The 27,727-nt window shown below is 39.1% G+C and overlaps 3 protein-coding genes and 1 long non-coding RNA gene across 4 annotated transcripts in view; 1 reads left to right on the plus strand and 3 right to left on the minus strand.

Moving 5' to 3' along the window:
• Positions 1 to 2,258: 2,258 nt before the first annotated feature.
• LOC144629872 (uncharacterized) lies at positions 2,259 to 8,164 on the minus strand. The gene is made up of 3 exons (XR_013566426.1): positions 7,504 to 8,164; positions 4,011 to 4,058; positions 2,259 to 2,953 (listed from the first exon to the last, which is right to left on the minus strand). It is a non-coding gene; the product is annotated as an uncharacterized LOC144629872 (long non-coding RNA).
• A 12,240-nt stretch (positions 8,165 to 20,404) lies between these two features.
• Positions 20,405 to 24,400, minus strand: LOC144629777 (uncharacterized). The gene has a single exon (XM_078487986.1). The coding sequence runs from the start codon at positions 24,398 to 24,400 to the stop codon at positions 20,405 to 20,407; it is 3,996 nt and encodes a 1,331-aa protein (XP_078344112.1).
• A 105-nt stretch (positions 24,401 to 24,505) lies between these two features.
• LOC144629778 (uncharacterized) lies at positions 24,506 to 25,513 on the minus strand. Its single transcript, XM_078487987.1, has one exon. The coding sequence runs from the start codon at positions 25,511 to 25,513 to the stop codon at positions 24,506 to 24,508; it is 1,008 nt and encodes a 335-aa protein (XP_078344113.1).
• A 2,065-nt stretch (positions 25,514 to 27,578) lies between these two features.
• The window catches only part of LOC144629779 (lactadherin-like), a 12,701-nt gene continuing 12,552 nt past the window's right edge, over positions 27,579 to 27,727 (plus strand). Inside the window, exon 1 of the mRNA XM_078487988.1 lies at positions 27,579 to 27,608. Coding sequence (XP_078344114.1) covers positions 27,579 to 27,608 — 30 coding nt within the window. The remainder of the gene's footprint in view (positions 27,609 to 27,727) is intronic.

A 27,727-nucleotide genomic window follows, 5' to 3' on the forward strand; every position in this document is an offset into this window, starting at 1 on the left:
GTAAATTAATATTTTAAACAAAAGATGATATCGCTTTCCCTACCTTCACATTCGTCTTTTTCTTTGGAGCACGAATTCGGTTTTTAGTACTTTTAAAATGCTTATTAAAACAAGTAAAGTAAATAAGGCAGCGATGAATTTCTTTTAGGCATACTTCGCCCTTCCCAATTTCGATTAAGATGTTCCCTGTGCTCAGGCTTTTTAGCTTCGCTCTCACTTCTTGTTAACCCTTAAAATACCACGCTTCTGGGATTTTTTCAGCCGTTTTCTGGGCTTAGGCAATCTTTTGAATTTCATGATGGCATATAAGAAGCTTAAGTAATTAATATGTGCTGTTTCAAAACACTGAGGGCTCAAACTTTTATTGTGACGTCAGTATTCAGCCGTCGCTTCTTTGATAAGCGAGCACAAGGGCTCGAATCTGGCAAAATTTTCGTTTATAAGTGTTTTTCCGAGTCATTTTCCACTGCAGAAGCCCCCAGGCTGGCATCATTAAGCTAGAATGGTGGGTAGAGGCAAACTTCTGAAAGAAACCAGAGGTGAGAGATGATTTGACGATGATTGGAACGCCAAAAACATTTGTATCGGAACATGGCAGTCCATGAATGAAATTGTCTCTCTGGCCGTTCTGTGGATGGATTCCGAGACCTGCCAAGGCAATTTGGACAACTTTTGACTTCCAAAGAATGCAGTCGGTGCAGTATTTTGCCGGTAGGATTGGGTGGCTCGACACTTATAAAAAACCTATGAAATAGAGGTAGGTGGACTTGCATTTCGCCGACAAGGCAGTTTTACCCAGGCATTCCTTTCGGTCACCAATAAGGAAATTGCAGGTTTGCAAGCATTGCTCTAATCGAATGGTTATTGCTCAGTCTGCTGAAAGATTGATGAGAATTTTTCTTGGTGAACAGAAAGAAATAGGCTTGAAGTTTGCTGCAAATGTACACTTTTGGATTCGGAATTACTTTTTCATTAAAAAAAATTGGAGGCAAAGATGTATGTTTTTTGTTGTTGTTCTATGGAGTAAAAACGGGCATTTTCGGATTTGCTGCAGAAAAAAACAGCCATATATAACGGAAATCTAGAGCTGTAGTCAGTTAGTTGGCTTTAAAAACTATGAAAACAATCACTTTGCCAGAACAAGGGATGATTACTATCATGTGCCCAGATATGCGAAGGCTGCAGATTTTTTAATCACTGCTGGTATTTTCTACGCAAATATGCGTTGTTGGTAGTTTAAGGGTTAACAAAAATAAAAACCGTAAAATGGTTGTTCGCTATGTTTCATCTTTCTACTTATGAAAACATACAACATATGTTGAAGAGCACATCTTCTTTTATTAGTGTGGATTTTTTATAATATATCCCACATTCTTGTCAGCACTTTAATTACTATTATTACTTTTACTAATATATAGATTTAGGCAAGCCTAAAAGCTGAGCTCCCCGGTTATATGCCCTTTACATCTTTTTTAGAATGATTTTTTATTCATGTTATTTTCTTTATATATATTATGTATTGTTTTTCACCATAAACAACAGCACCAAATAAAAGTAAAAATAGTTGATCAATCAAAAGAGGATGATCATCTAGCAGTTTGTGCATAACCTCCCAAAGATATATAAACTCTCAAAGAGAAACTAGAACAAAGAAAGCGTTGCTCTAGAAAATATCCATACACCCACCATAACTGGTATGTTATAGCTGTACATAGCATACAACTGGAAAGTTTTGCATGTAGCTTGTCCCACCCCCCTCAAACGGGGGCCCTATTGGAACAGTGACAGTATTATTTCCCGATACTATAAATAACAGCTGTCTGCTAGCAAACCGGAGTAAAAGCCAGCCGCAAGCAAAATAGTGGCATTTATCATTCTGCCAAATAGGTTCCCCCAAAATGATAACACCATTTTCCCTTCATATGAGTCCCTTTGTCCTTGAGGGGCTTCACTTTACTTAATTGCATGTAAACTAAGAAAAATTCTGGAGAGGCAGACATACTGTTTGTTAGTCCTAAACTCAGGTATAGTCTGTATAGATTGTTTGGCAAAAATTTTACCATGCATTTGCTTGTATATTAAACCATGCAAGCATGAGCAAAAAATATGGCTATAAAATTAGTTCTACTGAAACAGAAGGCTTAACAACAAATAACTGATCTGTGAGACACACCCACAAAACAAAACAGCTGTGTTTAATGTTTTATTATTTAATGACTAAGTTTGGTTTTGGTAAAGTAAAAAAATTTGCCTATGAACAACATATATTTCATCAGTTATTATTGTATTGCAACATGTGATATTAATTTAGAGATTGATGAACTGTGTATCTCATTATCATGATTACTGTTCTTCACAGTGTGGGCACTGGGAATTAAATGTTTGGGTAGGTAAAGCCTGCTGTTGAGCCAAGTGTCTCATCAGGCTGGAGCGTAACCCGGTTTCTGAAGCATTATTAAGCGGCTAGGAGTATTTCTACTCCCCCTGGATGGGATGCTAGTCCATCGCAGGGTTAACCCCCCCCCCCCCCTCCCCCAGCAGTAAATAAACCGGTACCCATTTATACACCTGGGTGAAGAGAAGAACTATGAGAGTAAAGTGTCTTGCCTAAGAACGCAACGTAGTGCCCGGGCCAAGTCTCGAACCCGGACCGCTCGATCCGGAGTCCAGCACAATAACCATTAGGTCACCACACCTCCCACAAATGTTTGGGTAGCCGGATGATTTTTATATTGTGTTGTCAGAGATCCCTTAAGAAATACGTACATGGTTGAACCTTATCTGGCTCTATTTCATTAACTTTAAAATTACACCTGACCACATAAATTGTATTTCACACAGAGTACAAAAGTATTAGTTGTACATGCAATGAAGAAATAATATATTCTGATTGTTCATTTATCTCTCTCTGTGTCTGCAACTCTCTGTGGAAATTCTGCTACTCGTGTTAACCCTGAAAAAGGGAAAATAACAGATACCATTTTGTTGATGATCATTGACATCAAATGAATATTTATAATTTTAATTTAATTTATTCAGAACATTATACAGATACATAAAAAAGAGAGTTATTTTTCCAATTTTTGCATGGGCCAGGGAATGTGTTGGGGGATATGTTTAGAACCAAAAAGTCCTTTCAGAGTGAGTGTGTCAGCAAAACCTTTTTTTACCTACTGAAGACACTAATAGTGCTATCAATAAGACCCGGCACATGGCGAGGCTTTGATGAATGTTTTGGGGTGTGAAACACCGGCTTAATTCAAGAGTTCCCTACAAAATGATGTGTCTTTTGAGACTCTTATATTTATCTCTGACAGGTGCTGTTGAAAGTACTGTGATTAAGTCCAGGAAAGCTTACATATTCTCCCTAAAACTTTTATCAGGGATGTAGCTAAGAAAACACTAAGCCGGCTTATTAACAAGCCCAGCTGGCTTTTCTGGCCTAAGCAGCTCTAAAATTTTACTAAGTCTTTGTGTTCACGTAAAATTTCAGCTGAGTTTAAGTTCTATTTCTACATTTGCCTGGTACCACAACAAGACAATTTATGTTAAGTTAGGGCTTGAGCTTATTAGCTATTAAGGTTTAAGGTATTAACAAAAGGAATTCAAACACAACAGGTCAATCTGCACTTCTCCCACAAAATCATTACAAGTATTCCGGTATTTTGTCAGGTCAGGTAGCAGATCTTGTTGGGTCTTTGCCCTCATACCCCTCCTCCACGGTGGGGGAGGGGTGCATTGTATGAACAACGAAAACATTTTTCTTGAACAATAAAAACATTTTATGTACATGTGCTGTTACATATAAATTGTGTATATTAAATTCCTCAATTGAACGAGGATTTTAAGGAAATATACAATGTAAACTTACCAAGGGGTTAAAACGCATACCATTTTTCACACCCAAAAGTTTTACACTTGAAAAACAAGTTTCATGCACTAATGTGTCATGGAGCTTCTTTAATATCTAGATAAAGAAAGGTATAAGCTGACACTTATGTAATGATTACCTGCATCACCAATTTCACTAACTGCACCCCTTGACTGTTTTCCCTGCACTGAAAACAAAATTTATACATATCAAAAACCTGTAAAATTCTTAACTTGCATCCTGGCAAAAAGTATGGAAATCCTAACATAGCAAGTTTTAGAAAGACAACAGATTTACCAAAATAAATGATAACTTCAAACTGCATCTTTCACCCTCCATAAATACTTCTCACTGAATTGACCTCAAAAAACTTGTTGTACATGTATTATTTACTTTTAATTATATCCTCGAGTCATCGCAGACAGGCCCATTTTGAACATATTTTTTTCACGATCAAAAACTAATCCTACTTCTCTTGTAGAAAAAAAATTGGCAAAAATATTTGATTAAGTCACTGCTTTAAGGTGGCCCGATCCTATTTATTTACGTGATGGTTACATTTTTGAATCGCGCTTTTTGGCAGGAAAGATTTCACCGATTTCTTCGAATTTTTGCGTCCTGAATGAAAAATGTTCGAATTTACAGAATATGGCATTCGTTTTTCAGTCGGAATAAAGTCGTTTGAGAATTGAACATATTTTTAAAATCTAGTTTTTACCAAAAATGTCCATAATTTTAAAACCCGATGACAGATTTCTCCCAAACTTTAGCAAATAAGCCTCAGAGCTCTCTAGTTTTGTATCAGGAAGTTTCATGACAATCCTGACCATGCAATTCGCTGCACAAAATGCTTGTCAAATTGTATTTAAAAATGCTTCGCTTATGCATTCATGTCAACTGACGCACAAATAGCGGAACAGTGTAGCCAAACTATCGGTCATCTGAAGGTATTATGCTACCCAAAACCTTATCAAAAAGAAAGTGAGTAATCAGAAACCTACAGCAAATACTGACAGCGCAACAAGAAGGACAATTTTATGACTTGTGCAAGGTAAAATTAAATATTTTATATTCATCTCACCTATCACGTATTCGTTCACTTATTTTCGAAAAAAATCTTAGGATAGCAAAAATGAACATTTAAGAAAAACCCTTACCAGTTCTCGTCACAGTAGGTTCCCATTCTGAGGAGAAATAAAACCGCCAAGTTGAGTACTTCCCACCATCCGCTTTTCGACTGCAATGAAAACCCTGTGCCTGATAATATATTCAAGATAACTGACTTTGTTTTCGCATTCCTTACGGCCAGTTTGCCACTTGGGGATAACAAGTCTTGGGAAACATTAAAACATCATTTTAATAAGAAAACCAATTTTCATATTTGAACACTCGCTATACCCAAGTGGCTAACTGCCCGTGAGGAATTCGAAAACAAAGTCAGCTATCGTGAAAATATTACTGAGCACAAGGCTTCTCGATGCAGTCGAAAAGCGGATAGTTGGAGGTACTGAACTTGGCGGCTTTATTTCTCCTCAGAATGGGAACCCACTGTGATGAAAACTGGTAAGGGGTTTTCGTAGATGTTCTTTTTTGCCATGCTGAGATTTTTTTCCGAAAATAAACGAACGAATACGTGATAGGTAAGATAAATGTAAAATATTTTATTTCACCTTGCATGGGTCATAAAATTGTGCTTTTTGTTGCGCTGCTTGTGTTTGCTGTAGGTTTCTGATTCCTCGCTTTCTTTTTGATAAGGTTTTGGGGATCATAATCCTTGCAGATGACAGATAGTCAGGCTGCACTGTCCCGCTGTTTGTGCGTCAGTTGACATAATGCATTGGCGAAGCATTTTTAGATAAAATTTGACAAGCATTTTGTGCAGCGAGTTGCATGGTCAGGATTGTCATGAAAACTTCCTGATACAAAACTAGAGAGCTCTGAGGCATATTTGCTAAAGTTTGGGAGGAATCTGTCATCGGGTTTTAAAATTATGGACATTTTTGGTAAAAACTAGGTTTTGAAAATATGTTCAAATCTCAAAAGATTTTATTCTGACTGAAAAACGAATGCCATATTCTGTAAATTCGAACATTGTTCATTCAGGACGCAAAAATTCGAAGAAATCGGTGAAATCATTCCTGCCAAAAAGCGCGATTCAAAAATGTAACCATCACGTAAATAAATAGGTTCGGGCCACCTTAAGTTGGAAAACTTTGAAAGGCTTAAAGAATTGTACGAGTCATGTGCAGCCTTCAAGAAAGCAATGCTCATAGCCACAGGGCTAAAAAAAGTACCCTCTGATTGTCTGGGGCAAGTAGATTTTTCTGTCAAGCAATTAATTTTTCATGCCTGTTTGCGTAATAGGTTAAAAGGCCCAGGCAAGTCGTCTACATGTAAATTATACAGTCACAAGTTTACTAAGAAACACAATCATGCACAGTCCTAGGCAAGCAAAATTTGAGAGCTGCTTGTTAACCACAGGGCAATCTGGAATTAATTTTTTTCCAAGCCCTTATCCTACATTATAACTTCAGGATCAGTTTGGTTGTTATAACTTAAGAAAATTTCATGATCTTTCACATAACATTTTAGAATCTGTGCTATATTCTTTTATGTACCATATTTATTCGATTAAACGCCACGGCGTTTATTTAATTTTTCGTGATTCGAGTGCGGCGTTTATTAGCGGAAAGCGTTTATACAAGGCGGCGTTCATTTAAAATTCAATTTATTTCTTGTAAACAATAGTATGGTAACTGAACATTTTAATTAAAAAAAAAAAACAGAAATATGTTTTACTGTATGCCTGAAAAGTCAATTTCAATACCTTAAAACCTTGTTACAATCACGAAAAATATATTTTTTTGGCCTGCTCAAGCTTGATTATTACTGCATTTGCTTTCCGAGTCTGTTATTCGAATGAATGCCGCATCATCATGATGCGGCGTTTATTCGAGGGCGACGTTTATTAATATTTCTGTTCTAACACTGTAGCGCTTATTCGAGGGAGGCGTTTAATCGATTAAATACGGTAAGTTATAAAAAATATGAATAAACTAATCAATTTATTCTGAGAAAGGCTCTTATCAGATAAGAAATACAAAACTTTCACAAAACGTTTTCACTCAAAACATTCATATGATAAAAATTAAAATAAGGAAAACTACGCAAAGTTCTCAGTGAAAAATAACAGAGGTCATGGAGAAACTATATTTCGCTAAGACTCTCAGCTAGCAATTACCCTAGCTAGCAATGTCCCCTATATTGCATCTGACTCGACCACATTCTTACAAATTTGCATGTAAATTTTGTTCTCTACTTGTTCTGTACTCTTTCCAACGTTTTAAAGTGGTGTGTTCTTCCTACTTCGGTGATTTAACTACAGAATAAACAAATTAACGCGGAAAGGAAAAACCAGAAGTAAGGTATGCTTTGAATACAACTCGTGTTTTAGACAATTAAAACGAATATCAGTTCACTAAGTCTATGTCCGATCCTTGTTTGACATACCGGTACACCACTGAGAGCTAGAACCCAGCTTCGTTTAAAAATGATGTATTAGGTTGAATGCTGGTTAATCTAAATACCAAAGACTTTTCTAATCTGTTAAAAAATGAACATCAATAGCTCACCTTGTTTTCGTAAAGGAATGTTGTCTTTGACCGTCCTTGCTTCAAACTCACCAAGAAGCTTGGAAGATTTCCATTTCGATCGGCCACAATAGTTTACTCCTCTACTAACTATGGTTGTCATCGCGGGTGAAACGAGGAATATATCCAAAAAAAATGTATCTGTAATAAACTGTCTTTAAAACTGAGTCCTTCGTGTGCTTTTCAATTGAGGAGTCTTCATGCTTAGTAGTGAACTCATGTGTACGCTTGGTAAATCGGCATGCTGTGAGATTGTTTCCTGACTTTTCACACAGCGGCCTTCCTCAAGTCAGTCTCCCCTTCATGTAATTCAGGAGATAATTCTAACATTGTCAACAAGAGCTAAGAATGATTTTTTTTTCCTCGCGTTTAAAACTTCCTACTATATAAGCTTAGCTGAGTAGAAATCGTTTTTAAAAAACTTTTTTGCTAAGGCCTTGATAGTAATGATTTTTCCCGCCAAAAGACGCGGGTTGTCACCGGAGCCTAGCTCGTTCCCAGGCCTAATCCGTGCGTACGTACGGACGTACGCGACAACCAAAATTTCTCGGTTCGATAGGATACCATTTGCCCTGTCTGTTCCCTTGTACCCGCATGTTACCAATGGAGCTACGCTACGCGCCTTCGGCGCGTGGGAGCTCCGCTATTATCATAATCATTACCATCATCATCATCATCATCATCATCATCATCATCATCATCATCATCATCATCATCATCATTATCATCATCGTTATTATTTCTATTCTCGAGATATCAATTAAATGGAAGCCTAGCTTAAGAGTGTTATCTTTAACACGTCTTCGTTTAACAAATTATTATCATGGCTTTCGAAATTAAAGCTTAGAGGAGCGTCAAAATCGCCTCCGAAAATCAGTTTACTATGTGACGTCATAAGTCTAAAATAGCAGCATGCGGGAAATTTCAATCCCAAAATGTTTGCTATTCGTTTCGAATTTTCCGTACGTGTAAAATTTATTTCTGTGTTTAAGTTAAGACGATATTTTTAACGGCTTTTACTTTCAGCATTGGTCGATTCCTACAACAGCAAGCATGAATTGAAATTTCACGTTCAAAACATTTCTTTTGTAGTGATCGGGGGAAATCAAAAGGATTGTGTTTTTCCTTTTGAATATCATGGCACGACGCACAACATCTGTACCTATGCCGGCAATTGGGCCACACCGTGGTGTGCTTGGGATAGTAACTACCAGAGTGGACGCTGGAGTAATTGCGGTAAGGAACGAACCTATCCTTTTTAAATTATAGTATCACTTTGAATTTAAACCAACTGATGTTATGTCGTCTGCTATATTACTATTTAACAAATAGATTCCATTTTGCCGTGCGTCTGTTCAGTTATAGATCATAGATGTCGTCAAAATGTGGTAAGAACAAAAAAAAAGTGGCCCACGAGCCGCTGGGTGAGTGGGTCACTAATGTCCATACCAAATTTTGACGTCTTCTGTGATCTATAACTGAACAGACGCACCGCAAAATGGAATCTATTTGTTTTATATAATAACACAAGATTTCAGTACACTACAGTGTAAGCAATGCCGCTACCGGTAAGCTTAAGTTGTTTTCATTTCACGATAAAGTTTTCTGTAACCACGAAGCACTGTTTAACCGATTTAATAAACAGAATAATGGAAAATTAAAACATCAACGAAAAAACTAACGTTTATTCCATTTGGAAAGTTGTTCAAATCTGTAGGCTTCAACCTAAGCGTTCAACCGCCATTCATGGATTTTCCACGGCTCGTCCAACTGTTCAACATCGGACAAACTCTTACAGATTTCAATAATTTCTCAAACCATTTAATTTATACTTCAAGCTTGTTTCGCCCAGTTAAATGTTTCGAAAGGTGAATGTAACTTGGCGGATTGTTTCTCAATGTTGATCATTAAATAAGCTGAACATTTTTGCTTTGAGTGTGGCCCGCGAGTTTTGAAAACTTTGCCAACAAGATTGATTTGGACTATGAACTCTGATCACGCCCGCGACTCACACCACACAGTGACGTCATCTGTGCGTCTGTACTCTAATAGATGACCGGCATCAACCAATCACAACGCGCGGCGTAGCTCGGTTATTGTATAACGTACAATATTTCACCGATCACATTATCTGTTTCATTTATTTCCTAGCGTGTAGCAGAAGTTTAGCAAGAAGATTAGATTGTCCAAGCGGAGAGGGGTGTGTACCAGCAGGAGATGACATCGCCGCGCATTGCTCTAAACGTGTTATTACGTCGTTTGGACGCTGAGGCCACAAGAACATTCCACATGCTTAAATCACGTTTTTGTTGAATCACACTTTGTCGTCTATTGTCTGCAACAACTAACTTACACAGTTTATTGCAGTGATTCATTTGTGTGGGCTTAAACAAGTTGAAAAGAATAAAAGTGATTTATGCAAATGCTGTATCTGAATTAGAAGATTCCAATTTTTCATCTGAAATCTTCCCTTAGCGTGTTCTATCTCCATACTTTCCTGAATCTTTAGCCACTTTCATTCAATTTTAATCAGGACAACTGGAATGTTACCAATCGTTAATTCCGGGTCACTATTTGTTTTATTCTCCTCGATATTATAATAATTCATCGGGCATTGTGGTGTATTTTGCGGGCTTAAATGGAGAATTCAGCAGGCTGAAATAAACTAAAGGCCCTTTGCAGCCTTGACTCTTTAAAGCTCTCGTTGCATTTACTTATAACCTAAGAAAGTTCACCAGGCAAAGTTTGAAGGAAAACTTTTTTTCGACCCGAAATACGATGGACCGCTTTAACATAGACTGTCACTTAAAATACGGCTATGTGCACATAGCTGAGATATGCCACAAAATATCTTCCGTTATTCTTTGTTGCCTTGTGGCCCAGTAAACAGAGCTCAATCAGTTACAACTCCCCTACCAAGAGAAGGACATAAATGGCTTTTTAAGGATGATTGACCGCGAAAACAGTGGAACAGCACTCAGGCGTAATATGTTTCAAGCTTTGGTTACAATGGGGCACGAGCAATGCATTACCCGTTTGCCTGTTTATAGACGTGGTATATCTTTGTTAATGGAACTAAATAAATTATAGGTGGCACATAAGAACGGTGATTACGAAATGTTAGAATGTTTTATCACTAAATGGCTGAACAGATGCGCGAAGGCAGATGGATGATGATTGGTTTATGTTTTACGACAAAGGAAGAGAAGGCAAAGAAAATGCACTAACTCACTCAGACTCAAGTTGGTTTAAAGAATCAAAAAGAAGAGCTTTTCAAAAATGAAGATTCTTGTGGTCTTGTCCTTTGTGGTTTTGGATATGCTCTGCATTGGCGGTAAGTTGTTTCGATCGATTTTTGTTGTAAAATACTTGACTAATGGCGCATCTGGCAACGTGCACTTTGAACTTTGAATTGGGTCAACGTTATGTTTTTTTTCGTTGTTTTCTTTACTTCTTTTCCACCTTCGTTCAACCATTAATATTTTTTCAGAAGTTTACAACAGGAAAACGAACATTCCATGATTCTGTAACACGTAAATAAAGTTGTCCACAGGACTCATTCAAAGGATGATGTCGCCTTCTGCGCACTTATTTAAAGCACAAATTTGGTTTTTGTTAAGAACATTCTATTCTGTAACCACGATTTGAATTTTTCTAAACATATTTTATGCTTCCACAAATGATAAGAGGCTATGATCATGGAATTCACCAAAAAATTACATTTCAACGACCTAAAAGTAGTCATACTTTTGTCAGTAAAGTTTACCATACTGTTAAGCTAGAAAATACGATGATTTTACGATGATTTTTTATTTAAAAGTTTTCTTTTGTTTATTGGCCTTCGCTGTTGTGAAACTAGAAAATCCAATATAGAAATTAATTGATTTGGTTTTCCGAGTAGAGGAAAACATTCCAGTTTATTAACGGTGAATACCACCTGTTTTTCAGTCCGCTCAACCATAAACTGTTCGTTAAGACCATAACCTTAATAAGCGTTGAAGTGTAACTGTAACCTGTACTAGCCTTTTGTTTAACTGCTATTCACCTGCACTGGTTTGAAAGTAGTTTTTGTTCCAGAGCTCAGCCTTACTATATCCAATAGAACTTTTAAAAGTTTTTGTTTTATTATTTTCAAGTTAGCGTGATGAGATTTGTATCGTGTTATTACCCTCTCTCTGATAGAAGTGCCTTGTCAAATAATTTTTGGTTATTTTCGGATACGGATTAAAGGGGCTTAGTCACTACTAGTCCAGTTCCTGAACTCTCTCTTTCGTGCGCTCTTTAGGGGTTGAACCCAGGCGCGCGAAGAGAGAGTTCAGGATAACTTGCATGCGCATGCTCAGAACGAACCAATCAGAAGCGAGGAGTGTGGCGTCACTTGCTTAGGACGCGCGCGCTACGTTGAAAATGCTCGCTCAAATGACGAATTCCACTACGCCACTAAGCGCGCGAATAAATTCAAGAAAAAATTCTTTGCTAAATTGCATCCAAAACCATTTCAATAAACAGCTACAAAATACTGGGAATAGTAAACGGATAGCGAAATGTGTTTTGGCCGATAGCTTTTAATGTACACTGACTGGAAAGCTTGGTTTTTAAAGGTTATTCCGGTGACCCTGCTTTAGTACACGGTCGCTAGTTGAACTCGTCATCTGTGCGCGCGCATTTTCAAAAGTGCTGCCAAATATGGTTTTTCCCCCAATTTTGGGGGAAAAACTAGCGCATGCGCATGCAAGTTATCCTGGACTCTCTCTTTGCGCGCCTGGGTTCAACCCCTATATAGGGCGCGCGGAAGAGAGAGTTCACGGACTGGACTAAGTCACTACGGATGAAGTCATCTATAGTGAGGCATAAAATTGCCTTCAAACCAAGGACCCCTTGAAATAATAGTTTGGCAACTAAAAGTACAAAAACACCAAATGGGTAACATTGAACTGAGAAAAAAATTAATGTATAAAAGTGACCAAAAAGTGCCGACATATCGTCTTTCGCTCGCTACTTTTATCTTTAGCCTTAATTATGTAACGATTTAAAACGTGGATAAACCGCTGTTTTAAAAGGAATGATTTAATCGTCGAGGGAATCACATTTTGATTGATTTATCTGTGGCGCTTGCAGCGACTGGGCCAAAACGAAATCAAAACAAAACAAACTTCTAGGCGTGTAGCTTTAAGGCGTGTGGTAACGAGGTGTTAGGGACTATCTTACGGGTCGTCTTCGAAGGTGCAAATTAACCACGGAAAACCAAAGTTGACGGTTAACGGCGATTTATTGCTTCGATTAAAGAATCAACGATGAATGATCAACGATCAAGGATAAACGATCGTAAACTGAAAATTAACAATATAACGAAATTCTAATCAATTCAGACGAAGTGTTGCGTAATACATGGTCAAAAACGCGTGCCCAAAACTACGTGCTTTAAACGACAATAATGCAACTAAAATAACAAACAAACTAAAACAAACTACATTTAAAGGCTAAACGAGCTAGATTCTAACATAACAAATTGCACGATGGATACGTGTGGCTGATTTACAGCACAAAGTACTTAAGTTGCTATTCTCAATGGTGGGCGTTCACTCCATGATCCACAAAGTGTTTGATCCAATTTACTCATTTTGCGATTATAAATCAATTAAAACTGTACAATAAACGTCCATTCGTGTACTTTCGCCCGATTACTATGTGGTTAAAACTAAACAAATTAAGAAGTTACTTACATATCGGTCCCGCTTGTGCCAAAGGTTAAGATTACGTCTAACGAAAGGTACTTGTGATAAACTCGAATCTTGCAAAACTATATTTAAAAGGACGCTAAACGCGGCTTATATATGCGCGTGGGGACGCTAAAAGGTCCGATTACAAAACCAATAGAAACGCAGATAAACATATATAAACACTGTAACTAGGTTCGTAGCTAGGATCAAGACGTATAACTATTGTTGTATCGAGATAATGAATAACGGAGTTAAAAATAATGACTTTTGGCTAGTATCCTTAACATTATCATTGATAAGTAGGATTTTAAGGGCTGGTATTTCTTGTGGTTTTCAAAAAAATTGTGCCAGGGCATTTAACAACATTACGAAAGCTACTTATATCAATTTAACGGCGAACCACAAAACAGAAGTTAAAGTTCAAGACATTTCTGTTGCAGTGATCGGGAAACAAGATGGTTGTGTTTTTCCTTTTAAGTATGACGGCAAGACGTACACCACCTGCACCTATGCCGACCATTTCAGACCGTGGTGTGCATGGGATAGTAAATACAGAATACTTCGTTGGAGTGCTTGCGGTAAGGAACGAACTAAGCTAAGGCGATCCAATAGGCCTTATCACGGTTTTCCACGCCATTTTGACAAGTAGGCAAAGCAAATAGAAATTATAGTGTTTGTATGGGAATCCGACGGCAAATATCTTCTCCAAAAAGTGAATTCTGGACAATTTATGAATTGTAAAGTAAAGATACTAGGCAAAAGTTTTTATTTGTCGAGTTTGAAGGATTTAGCTGGGCTAGAAAGCGTTCAATGACGTTTTCAATTTCTTATACATTTGTCTATATTTTTTGCGCATGATTGACGCGGTTCGCCGGAAAAATTACAGACAAATGTATGGAAAAATTTAAAACGTAACTGAACGCTTTCTAGTCCAGCGACAACCTTCAAACTTGGCGAATAAGAACTTTTGCCAAGCATCTCAACTTTACAATTCATAAGTTGTCCAGAATTTTTGTAGAAGATGTATGCCGTCGAATTCCCATACAAACACTGTAATTTCTACCCGCATTGCCTACTCGTCAAGATGGCGTCGAAAACCGTGATAAGGCCTATTGTGTTCGAATTACAATATTATTATTATTATTTTTAATTTAAACCAGATGATGTGATGCCGTTCGCGGTAAACATCAACATTTAGTGTATGCTCTGAATTTTCTCCTACGGTCAGGGTTATTTTATTCCAAACTCCTATTGACAGGCCAGGCCAAGCCAGGATTTTGTTGACTTTATTGTTGGATGCTGATGACTATTCTTAAGATGGCTTGTCCAAGTTCTTTACAGCAGTTTGCTATGTAATACCCAAAGTTCTTATTAATAAGTATTTGCAATTTTTCAGCGTTTGTTTAGAATCAAATATTCTTGGTTTTCGCGTGACGTCATCATTCTAAAATCCAGAATCGCAAGACCTCTGAGTTTCATCCTTCACTGGCTATTAGACGTCCTTGATATCTATCATTTTAAAGGTTTTTAGCTCGATAGCAATCGCCGTCTTTAAGATAGAGCGTTTTGAATTTCGGTTCATGTGGACTCCAACATGGCGTTTCCATACCATGTGCTCTCTAAATTTGCGTAAAACATTTTGACGGATAACTCGAGTATGGAACAATATACTGACCAGAGACTTGGACAAAAAGTTTATTTAGTACTTTTCTACAACTTGTAATATTGTTGATTTTTTTGAGTCAATAGTTTTGGATTTTTTCGCGCTGTGACAGTGGCGTGACAGTGAAAACCACCTATTTGTTTAGAATATCATTATTAAATTCCCTTTCTTCTATTCCTAGAGTGTAGCCCAACTGAAGCAAAAAGATTTAACTGTCCGACGAATAAAGTTTGCATACCAGCTGCTGAAGGCAAAGCCACAGGATGCGTTAGTATCGCTATCCTGAAAGACGCTGAGGGACCGGTTGCATGTAACCAAGACTGACCTCAGTCGTCTATGTATATCACAATGAACACACACAGCTTAAAGGGACTGTGTCACGGATTTTAGCTCAATTAAGGCATGGGAAATGACCATCAAATTCGTTGAAATATAAAAAATAACCTTTTAAAACAGTGAAGGGACATTTCAATAACACTCCAAATACAAAAGAAGGTACGGATGACCAAAAGCGACGAAGATTGAAACGGATTGCAATGTGGGTTTTTGAAATATTGTTAGGCTGAACAGTTTTCAAAGCTAATCTTGTTTGCTTGTAACTTCAAATTATAACGCCCGGGAGGCACATTTGGTTGCAATGAATCTATAGTTTTGTCATTTAGATCCATAGAAGTAATTTCTTTGCAAACATTAAGTTTTATAGCGAGTATTTGGCAAAACTTAATAAAATAAACGTAACTCAGCCGTGACACAGTCTCATTAATGTAGTGATAGGTTTGTGTGAGTTGAAAAGAATAAAAGTGATACATGCAGTGATACTATTATATAACTTGAGCTCAGGTTACTGCAATAAACCTGCAATGGAGATTTTGTCAAATTTTCCCTATTGGTTGTTTATCTTACAGAAACGTTATTTTTTTTTGGACGTATGGGGGTCGCCATAGTCGTTTAGGAGCAACAGCACCTTGTTTATACGCAATAATTCCTTATAATATCATTATGATATTAGAAAAAATGATATGATAGTGATATATGCAGCATTACTAATATATAACTTGAGCTTATGTCACTGCAATGAAGATTTTTGTCAAATTTTCCCTATTGGTTGTTTATCTTACAGAAACGTAATTTTTTTAACGTGTGGGGGTCGCCATAGTCGTTTAGGAGCAACAGAATCTTGTTTATACGCAATAATTCCTTATAATATCATTATGACATTAGAAAAAACGATATGATAGTGATATATGCAGTATCACTAATACATAACTTGGGCTAATATCACTGCAATAAACCTGCAATGAAGATTTTTGTCACACTTTCCCTATTGGTTGTTTATCTTATAGGAACTTATTTTGTCATTAACAATGGTGTCCCCATACTCGTTTAGGAGCAACAGCACCTTGTTTATAAGCAATAATTCCTTATAATTTATTTTTTTATTATATTAACGATTGTCTCCTGAATTTACGATCTCGACGACTGTACACTAGGAATAAGCCTATATATATATATTCTAAAAAGGAAGTCATTGATCATGCTCAAACCAACACACTTTCATGGTCTATACTCTCATCGACTATAACTTTAGACCAATCAGCGCGCGAGAATTCTATCGGTTATGGTAAAAAGCACAATGCACAAAGACTTGACCACAACACCGGGAACTCTATGCCCCACTCTTTACGATAATATAAGTGTGTGGGTTCTTTTACGTCCCCTGCTGATCATAACACTGAAGATGTAGGAGAAGGGGCCAACACTGGGAATTGTTCAAAGTCATTGCTCAATTCATGAGCATGACCATCACAACCTTTCCTGCACTTCCCCTTTTCCTTTTTCTTCTCTCTTCTTCTTCTCATCCTCCTCTTCATCGTCATCATCATCATCATCATCATCACCATCATCATCATTATCATCATCATCATCATCATCATCATCATCATCATCATCCTCTTCATCAGTGGTGGCTTTCATGTCTGTATCGGGAGGGTATAGGATACTACTGCACGGTGGTGATTTAAGAAATCGTAACTAATAATGGTTATCCTCTGCCATTTCAGCAATGCGCGTGAAATCCGTAACCCGAAAATAACCTGCCTAAGACATTGCACGGATCTCTGGTCAGATGTGTTATCGGTATTTTTCGCGGTGTTCTTGTCCATTACAAATTGGCAGTATCCAAAAAGAAAACTTCGACGTGGTGAAGTGTCTATTGAAGCCAAATCTGAAGGCACAAAGCGGCGTTCATTTGTCTTTATACCTGAGAGTGCCTACCTGGTTCAGTTACAACCATAGAATTCAGCTCGTAAGGACATCCATCCGACATAGGTGATCGGCTCAATTCGTATGAATCTTGTTATAATCGCTTTCTTCAACTCGTGGCGAACAACTGTGTTTCGGTCGCTATTGCCAACAAATACCTTTACAAAAAAGAAGCATCAAATAGTCACGAATTAAACATATTTCACACTCTAGCTTATTTAGTTAGCTGGTTCCAGTTTGTTTGTGTTACAAATAAGTATAACTAACAAATTCATCCCTTTTTCCATGGACTACACTCTTAAAGACTCTGGTAGTGACGTCCTAAAATGTTCAAAATGGTTAAAACTGCATAGGTTTGGACATTTTATGGCGCCACTTTCTGTGGTCTATTAGATTGTTGTTAACGGACAATTTACCGGTTAATTAGATTGAAAAATCGGCGCGAAATCGTGCGCGCGCCTAACAGCTCGTAAGACCGCAGCTGAGACCAACGCATGTGTGGCAAATTTAGTCCCAAATGTTCCTGTTGGCATTTCGAAACTCACTAGCCATAGTCTCTGTTTTTGGAAAAGTCGCGACAATAGACCATTTGCATTATGAAGCAAGGACCGCGGAGGGGGAGGGGCTGGTAGGGCTATAGCCCTACCACTTTTTTGGTTGGGTTAAAATTTTAGGGCTCCAGTAACCCTAGAAGCGAAGCTCCACATTTATTTAAAAATGACCTAAATGGGAAAAATCTAAACCTTGCCTTCACGGAATAAATCAAAACTACGTTAAGAAAGTAAAAACATCAAGAAATTTCCTGTCGTAAACTCAGGCTCGGCAATTCAGTAGAGGTTGTTAGCTTACATCAGGGTCCTGTCTTTTTCTTCAGCGGACTTGATCTATGCAGTACTTAGCTTCCTCATGTAACCAAAAATTGGGGAAAGCAGAGAGTGTGTTATCACTCTCTGAAAGACTGGAATAACCTAGACAGAGACACCAGAAATGCACTTGATTTTGTAAATTTTAAGCGTAGCGTTCTAAGTAGGTTTCTTAGTTAATTCTTTCTTTTGTATTCAAGTTAGTTTTTAATAATAGTTTTTAATTCTTAGGTATTTTTCGTTTTATTGTATATAGTCTTATTAAGTATTTTTAATCTTAGTTAGGACCTTTCTGAAAACCACTGTATAGTGAATGAAGGCATCCTAATTAAAGATTATTATTATTTTTTAACACAATCATTTGTATTCTTAAGTATCGACAGCCGCAGATTAAACAGCAAATAATACTGAGAATCAAGCAAACTAGACTTACACAAGACGCACAAGGAATATCATTCGCAATTATTTCGGGTAGTCTCGTAAACCATTTTCGTTTTCCACGATTTCACGGAATATAGATGACTTTTGAGGACATCGTGGGAGAAATATTTCGGTAAGAAAGTTCTGTGTCGCTCTTTTTACCCGCGGTTTCATTCAGCCTACACAATAAACATCGCGCAACAAATTTTCCCGCGTTTTCATATCATAACTTTGTTTAGATCTAACTGAAACGTCCACCTCATCCAGTCGATAGAAGATAACGTCAATTGCTCGTTTTACAGTTACGAAAAATGCGAACTGAGACCAAAAAAATTAAAATTTAACCGTGTAGCGATTGAACGAGAGCCACATTTTTTTGCGTAAAGGCGCGTGCTTTATTTGCTGTTTGTAATTTCCTTCCTTTTCTTTAGCCACGGGCGGGAAACCTCCTCGTCCCTAGGCCTAATCCGTGCGTTACGAACGGGGTTGGCGGCGACCCCCAAAATTTCTCGGTTCGATGGATTACCATTTGCTTTTTTATGGATGCTCCGCTCGCGCGCGGCTTAGGTGCGCGCGGAAGCTCCGCTTTGAATTTTTACGTGATAAATGGCAGAATGGTGACCCTAATGCTTCCTTGTCTTAGCCAGCTTTTTAGCCCTACCACTTTAAAATGGTCTCCGCGGTCCCTCTGACGTAAATGCGCAAAGACTTCTGGTAGTTGTAGTTAAGTTCGCGGGAAATTTTGAATTGTCATTAAGCCGCTTGGCCAAGAAAATCGTGTTGGAGATAAAGAAAATTACCCTCACCGAAGGAGGCGTCCCTGTGGCTTCATTTAAAAGGCAAAAAGCAAGCTCTCAGTATAAAACCAAGTCCGTTTAAATGAAAAAAGTTATGCAAGATATCGTTTATTTGCTTGGTTGCGTTTTGTAGTGAAGTTTCAACGAGTGTTTCATATTCCTCCAGTGGAGTCTCAGTCGCGCGGTTATTTATTTAAGTCCCTGAAACTTTTGCTTGCAAGGTAAAATGTATATTTTTTTTATTTTCAGATAATTTACGAAGACGCAATATTTTATCCTTTCTAAACATGGGGAAGTACATGATGTTTACACTCGTTAAAATCTTGAAGCTCATCGTTCGAGTCTCACAAGTAATCGCTCATGAACAAAATTATGTAAATAAAATTGCATTGCTCACACGGCCCTCGCTCGTATTGAAACCACAACTCCTAATCGACGAGTTGACATTTCCAGTACACGTACAAAAAACAAGAAAGCTTCTTTGTTAAAGAATTGTAGCAAAGACTACGTAGCATTTCCAGGAACGCACCACGATGTTGAATTCACCATTTATTTTTCCATATAATAATACGGAGTACAAGTGTGTAAACACACACAATATCCAAACAACTGATAACAACAGATGCTAACTGATGAAACTGATGTAACTGATGAAACTGATGATTCAACTGAAAAATAATAAAACAAAATACCTAAGTCCTAGATACCGCAAAAAGGTTACCGCAAAAATACAGTAAACAATAAATCCGAAAAAGAGGTATAAGTAAATACTGTACTTACAATCTGTGTGGCAATGAGGAAACACAGGAATAACGATTCCAAACGAAACACAAATCCAAAAGGCTTATCTTGACTACACGCGGAAAAACTAATGCATGCAAAATCCTACAAAAAATATTTAAATACCACCAAAGGGTTACATAATCCCCAATGGGATTACGTAATAAATTTCTAGGCGCTACATTTCCGGCCCCTGAACTTATAATTAAGTTCACTTAAGTAATTATCAATACGCGACTAGACTACTATAAAAATAAGTCAATACAACACGTCCTTTAAATAAGGCTATTAGTGTTCAAAGTTCAAATATGACGCACTTAAGCAGTTCATATATAACTCCATTGGTAATTCAATTGGTCTTCCAACTTGTTCACAGTTTTATGTAGAAGGTAATTTCTCCTGTTCGAGGAAACACAGCTTGCTTATCGGCCTCGTCAGGGTAGAGGATTTGGTCGTCACTTTGGCTGATCTTATCAGTCCGTCTCTTCCTGGATGGACTTCTACAATACGCCCCAAAGGCCACTGGCAACGATGAACTCTCTCGTCGGCAACAAGTACTAGGTCCCCCACAGCAAGGTTACGACTCGGTTTTCTCCACTTCTGACGTTCTTGTAAAGTCGGCAGATATTCCGACAGCCATCTCTTCCAAAATACATCAGCAAGGTACTGAATTTGTCTCCAACGACGCTGACAATACAAATCATCTTTCACAAAAACGCCTGGTGACACATTCATATTGGATCGGAGAAGCAACAAGTGGTTGGGGGTCAAAGGTTCCAAATCAAGTGGACTATCACTGACTGGAGTCAACGGACGACTGTTCAATATTCCTTGGACTTCAGCTATAAGGGTTCGCAAAGCTTCTCCGGAAACCAATTGTTCCCTCAATAGAACTCTCAGAATCTTTCTCACCGAACGGATTACCCGTTCCCAGACTCCTCCCATATGTGAAGCTCCAGGAGGATTGAACTTCCACTCGATGTTCTTCTGGTGTAGAAAACTTTCAATCTTCTGCTGATTCCAGTTGTCAATTGCTTCGCGCAGCTCTCTTTCACCGCCACTCAAGTTGGTTCCATTGTCACTTCTTATCACCTTCGGCTTTCCTCTTAGGTTGATAAATCTGCGAAGTGCATTTATAAATGAATCTGTTTCAAGAGACTCGGCCACTTCAATGTGGGTAGCTCGCATAGTTAAACATGAGAAAATGCATCCGTAATGCTTGACTGTACTTCTGCCTCGCTTTACGTACATGGGACCAAAGAAGTCGACACCAACGTACGAAAATGGTGGTTCCCCAGGAATCAATCGATCATCGGGTAAATCTGCCATCATTTGCTGACCTCGAAGAGCGTTCTGCTTTCGACACGTTAAACAGCTTCCAAGCACTTTACGAACAGCGGTCCGTCCTTTGACAATCCAATACTTTTGTCTCAAACATGTCAACACGTATTCCTGACCTAGATGGCCCACGGATTCGTGAACATCCATGATAATCAGCTTGGTAACGTGATGGTCTTTAGGTAACAGCAACGGATGCTTTATCTGATAATCCAACGTTGAATTCTCAAGTCTGCCACCAACTCTTAGGGCACCTTCTTGGTCCAACAGCGGTCTTAATTTGTAAATGGAACCAAACGATCCGATGTCTTTCAATCTTTGTTTCTCAGGCTCTTCAGAACTAACACGTTGGAGGGCCTTTATCACCGGTAAGAAGGACGACCTCTGCACATACTTTAGGATTTGATCCTCAGCAGATCGCAGTTCTTGAATTGAGAGCCTTCCACAAGGCAATGGGTCATTAAGGCTTTCCTGCAAGCACCTCTTTTTCCTTAAAAATTCTCCAAATCGCAGAAGCCAAGCAACACCTCTCTTGAGCTTGTACCATGAGGAATACCGCTGGATCATTAGGTCCAATGAATGTGGCACTTCCACCTGGGTCACGTGATTAACTTGGACTTGCCTTTTAACTTCTGGATCTTCGTCAGAAATGCTGGGCAATGAATCTCTACGTATAGGCCATGACGTTTCTCTCTCCCACAGGAATTCAGGGCCTCTAAACCATCTTTCTTTGCGAAGAAGTTCTTCCACCGTCAATCCTCGACTAACATCGTCTGCAGGGTTGATACTGGTTGGCACGTATTTCCACTGAGAAGGTTTTGAGCCATCGTGTATGACGGCCAATCGATTCGCTACAAACGTGTGGAATCGTCTGTCTTCATTCTTGATATACTGCAGAACAGATGTGGAATCTGTCCAAAACATTGATTCATCAATCTTTAACTCGAGCTCTTCACGCAGCGTCTGATCCAGTTTCACAGCTAAGACTGCAGCAGACAACTCTAATCTGGGTATGGTCATCTGTTTAACGTGAGCTAGGCGAGATTTTCCAACAAGGAAACTGCAATGAATCTGGCCTTCTTCATTGACAAGTCTCACATACGAAACTGTGCCGTAGGCAATCTGAGAGGCGTCTGCGAAGTGATGGAGCTCGACAGTGTTTATCCTTCCAAAGTCCGTCGACTTTAAACATCTTGGTAAGGCAACTCTTGAGAGTAAAGGTAAATCTGAAAGCCACGTTTGCCACCGCTGAGATTCTTCGTCGCTAATTTCTTCATCCCAACCGAGCTTTTGCTTACAAAGATCTTGTAGTAGCTTCTTCGCTGGTAAGACGATTGGAGATACCATCCCAAGTGGGTCGTAAATGGAGCTGGTCACAGAAAGAATTCCTCTACGTGTGAAAGGTTTGGTCTTTGGAACTACCTTGAAGGTGAGCATATCTGATTCCATATTCCAGTGAATACCAAGGGTTCTTTCAATGGGAAGTGCATCAGCATTCAAATCTAAGTCCACAAGCGAACGAGCTATGTCCGAAGTGGGAATAGTTTCTAGCACCTCCTTCTTATTGCACGACAATTTGGTTAGGCGAAAGCCACCTCTCTCCAGCAATTGGCTCAAATCTTCTCTTAATCTAATGGCTAATTCCGTTGATGGCACCGATTTCAGACAATCGTCCACATAAAAGTTCCTTAACACTGTATCGATTACTTCAGGGGGAAATTCCCTTGCATTGTCTTGAGCAGTCCTACGTAGACCAAAACTTGCACAACTCGGTGAGGAAGTGCTTCCAAATAAATGTACTACCATTCTGTATTCGGCAGGTTGCTTAGACAAGTCATCTTCTGGCCACCATAAGAACCTCAAGGCATCAAAATCATTCGGATCAACGTTCACTTGGTGGAACATAGCTTCGATGTCTGAAGACAGGGCAATTGACTCTTGACGGAATCTGACCAGGACACCAAATAAATTGTTGGTCAAGTCTGGGCCATGCAATAGCTGGTCGTTAAGCGACGTTCCTCGATATCGTGTTGCACAGTCAAATACCACTCTCAACTTCTCTGGCTTTTGAGGGTGGAAGACGGCATGGTGAGGTAGATACCAAAGAGGTTTGCCATCTGCACTAAGTTCATCTTTAGGTACTCGTTGAGCATATCCCTTTGTAATGTAGTCGTTAATAGTGCCTTTATACCTTCCAAAGAACTCTTGGTCACGAAGAAATTTCTTCTTTAACAAATACAGCCTCTGCTCAGCAAGAGCACGATTATCGGGCAAGTAAGGGGGATGTTGCCTCCAAGGAAGCGCTATCTGATAATGGCCAGAAACCTTCTTCACTGATCCTTCCATTATCCTCAGTGCTCGCTCATCTTCCACTGACATGGCTACTTTGGAACTTGCGATGGTATCAGTGAACTCAGTTTTCCAAAAGTTCTCCACTTGTTGCAAGAGGATTTCGTCTTCATCTCTTTGCTCTGCCAAGCGTACGAAATTCACATTGAAGCTGTGTTCATCTTCAATCTTCTCAATTGGACCTACGATTGTCCAGCCTAGTATCGATCGAATGGCTACGGGATCTCCTTTACCACCTCGTCTCTCCTCTAGAACCCAAAAGGCGTCTGGTACATTACATCCAATGATCAACCTGACTTCCTTACTGTCAATCTCTGGCAGGTAAATGTCACTGAGATGTGGCCATTGGTCAGCATCCTGTTCTCTTGGAATACTTTGCTCAGAAATGTTGAGTCGGTCGACAGTCCAAACCTTCGGTATTTCCAAACTCGATTGGCTGTTAATCGAGTCGATGGTCAGCTTAACTTCCAGGCCAGATTTGGAACTTTCCTTTTTCTCTTGAGTCGTTAGGAAGAAATTTCTCTGGACGCCACTAATTCCTAACTCACGAATTAACTTCTCATCACAAAGTGACACATCGGAACCACTGTCCAGAAGCGCATACGTTTCCACCACTTGTCCCGGCTGGTTTCCACGCACTCTTACAGGAACGATTCGCAAGCGTACTTTTCCCCCGTTCAATAGCATGACAGTCTGGTCTACGAACACCGGCCCCAATTGAGTGATTCTGACGACGGATCTGCATTGCCACTTCCCCGAGGATGGCTGCTGGAGCAGCCGTTCTTCGTGTGTTCACGAGTTCCAGTTTGCAGGCGACGTTTGTTCCGGTGGGTGGATAATAGTCATGTGTTTTCTATTACAGCCCTCAACGTAACAGCTACTCTTCTGGATACATCCTTTAGCTAAGTGTCCTACTTTGAAGCAGTTGTCACAGAGTTTAGCATCTCGAATTATCTTCATTCGATCCTCATAAGACTTCCTTTTGAATTGTTCACAGTTCCAGAGCTGATGTATTCCATCACACACCAGGCATTTAACGAACACATTCCTGCGTCTCGAAGTAGGTTGACGATTCTCACTCACTCCATTTGGTACAGGGGAACTAGATCTTCCAAAGTCTCCATGAGCTGCATGAGTTGTGCCCATTGTACTAGGAGGAACCGTCTTCTTATTAGGCCTATCCTTCTTGCCTGTGTCCTTGTCACTGTTGAGCGCACCACCAAAGACCGGATTGTTGGCAGCTCGAGCTTTATCAGAGACGAACCTTGAAATATGATGAATCCTCAGACGCTGTCCAGACTCTTGAATGCTGTCAGCAACTTCTAACCACTTAGTTTTCAGATGAAAGGGGAGACGATCAATTATGCTTCTCAGATTATCGGCACTGTTTATTTCATCCAAGTATCCGATAGAATGTAACACATTTTGGCAGTCCTTTAACTGATCTGCAAAGGCCAGCAAGCCTTTCTGATCATTGGGCTTGACAGGTGGACCACGGGTTACTTGGTTCAAGTGAGCTGTGGCGATCTTAAATGGATGGCCAAAACGGTCCTTTAACAGTTTTCGAGCTTCCTGGTATCCAAGCGCAGGATCCATAGTTACACAACTTTTAATAGCGTCTCTAGCAGCTCCAGTGCAGTATTGGAGAAGAAATGTCATCTTTTCACCTTCATCAGTAGAATTTTTCTCAATGTTGTTATCAAACGATCGAATGAAGCTCCAAAATTCAAGTGGATTGCTATTAAATTTATTGAGTTCAGGCTTGGGTAGAGCAAATCCTTGTCTAATGGTTGAGGCCATGGATTGAAACGTGTGCTGCTGAAGTTGTATCAGTTGCTGCTGCTGTTGAAATAGTTGTTTAAAACTTCCTTCAGGTGAAGGAATGTCTCTGTCTTGATCAGTAATTTTCCTCTCAGAAGATTCGACCCATTCTGGAGCAGCAGGATTCAAAGGAACAGACACAGGGGCAGGCTTCTTTTCTCGCTGGACCGAGAAGCTAAGTCTTCTGAAGAATGAATTGCAGCAGGTGGCTTAATCGTTTTCTTTTCAGCAACAGATGAATGTTCTTCAAAGTTCTTGGTCTTCGAAGACGTGGCACTCGGAGCTTGTTCTTCCTGAATTCGAACGCCTTTTCCGTCATCTTCAGCTTCCAAAATTTGAGCCTTAAGCGAAGCTCGTTCGATGTCATTCTCCGCGTCCAGTAGCTCTTGTTGTCGAAGTAGGGCATCGCATTTTTCCTGCAATTCGATTCGCTTCTTGAGCTGCTTTAACCTTAACTCGGCAACCGCTTTCTCGGCTTTAGCTTCTTTAATTTTTACACTTATGCGGGAACTTGTTCTTGAGCCAGAACGACGACTGCTTTTCGAAGAAGAAGAAGAGGAGCCCTGCTGACTAACGGAATCGTTTGGATGGACATCGTAAGCCACAACTTGTGCATTGAGCTGATCGCCTTCCATCCACGCTTTAACTCGCCGGTGGAATTCAAACTTCTCACGAAATCGATTTTCGTATTCCAAAGTCGCTTTCTCAATCTCTCGACGATCTTCGAGGGCTTGCATATACGCATTCTGCGCGCGTTCGTAATTAGCGAATGCTGCATGAACAACCTTGAGCTTATTATTAACAAGTTCCATGTTCGCCTTGTCCGACATCAAAACTTCTGTTTCATCGTAAAGTTTAGTTAGATATCCCTGATATCCAGCACGAGATCGTTTTAAACCTTTCTTGGTTTTCGCGGGAAGGACATTAACGCTGCCACCACGAGCGCCATAGTCGGAACCATCGATAGGCATTGCCGCATCAATGCTATCAACCTCTACACCATCGCCGATATCGGGAAAGAAATCACCAGATTCCGCCATAATAATCCAAAACAACGCAAGACAGATTTTGAATGAAATGTAGCAAAGACTACGTAGCATTTCCAGGAACGCACCACGATGTTGAATTCACCATTTATTTTTCCATATAATAATACGGAGTACAAGTGTGTTAACACACACAATATCCAAACAACTGATAACAACAGATGCTAACTGATGAAACTGATGTAACTGATGAAACTGATTATTCAACTGAAAAATAATATAAACAAAATACCTAAGTCCTAGATACCGCAAAAAGGTACCGCAAAAATACAGTAAACAATAAATCCGAAAAAGAGGTATAAGTAAATACTGTACTTACAATCTGTGTGGCAATGAGGAAACACAGGAATAACGATTCCAAACGAAACACAAATCCAAAAGGCTTATCTTGACTACACGCGGAAAAACTAATGCATGCAAAATCCTACAAAAAATATTTGAATACCACCAAAAGGTTACATAATCCCCAATGGGATTAGGTAATAAATTTCTAGGCGCTACAAGAATGATTGCAATTACAGTTCTAATTTGACGAAAAAAAGAAATACAATTTTTAGATAAATAAACAAATAATCTGTAGTCACCTGCACGGGGAAGTTTTGATTGATCATCTTGGAAATCCTCTATCATTGACCCTTTATGATTCATCGATGAAGCTCAGTTCAACGAGGAAAATTATTTGACTCGTTTCTCTGTCTCACTGTAAAAATAAATTTAACTGACCGTCCCGCCGAGCAATCATGATATATGGTAAATTTTCTAAGCTTTTCAGTCAAGAATTAATTCACCTAGGCCTGCGATCGATGGAAGCGATCGTTTGTTGAACGTCTGAAAATAGATGATGAACTAAGTCAATGGCTTGCCTTCCTTTCACTTGCCTCCACACAAATTTAGTCATATCCTAGACTCGCCCTTTCAAGCAATCTGTTTCCAGTGCGCGTTTGTTTGAAGCTGTGATTTTAGGCTAAAATATTAACGAAGAGAAGTTGTCGGCAGCGATGAATGAAATTCTACCAAGTCCACACAACGTACATAACTTACTTGAACAAGAACAACATTTGTCAGTCAATTTTCATTCCAAAGCTATCATCCTGTTTTCTTTATTTTTGACAGGTAACTGAAATATAAATGTATAAGCAAATTTCAA

This window comes from Oculina patagonica, chromosome 11 (assembly GCF_052425735.1).
Source record: "Oculina patagonica isolate OP01 chromosome 11, crgOcupat, whole genome shotgun sequence".
Lineage (NCBI taxonomy): Eukaryota > Metazoa > Cnidaria > Anthozoa > Scleractinia > Oculinidae > Oculina > Oculina patagonica.

Coding starts and splice junctions, on each gene's coding strand:
- LOC144629777 (XM_078487986.1), bottom strand. CDS start 24,400: ATGCTATTGAACGGGGGAAAAGTACGCTTGCGAATCGTTCCTGTAAGA.
- LOC144629778 (XM_078487987.1), bottom strand. CDS start 25,513: ATGGCCTCAACCATTAGACAAGGATTTGCTCTACCCAAGCCTGAACTC.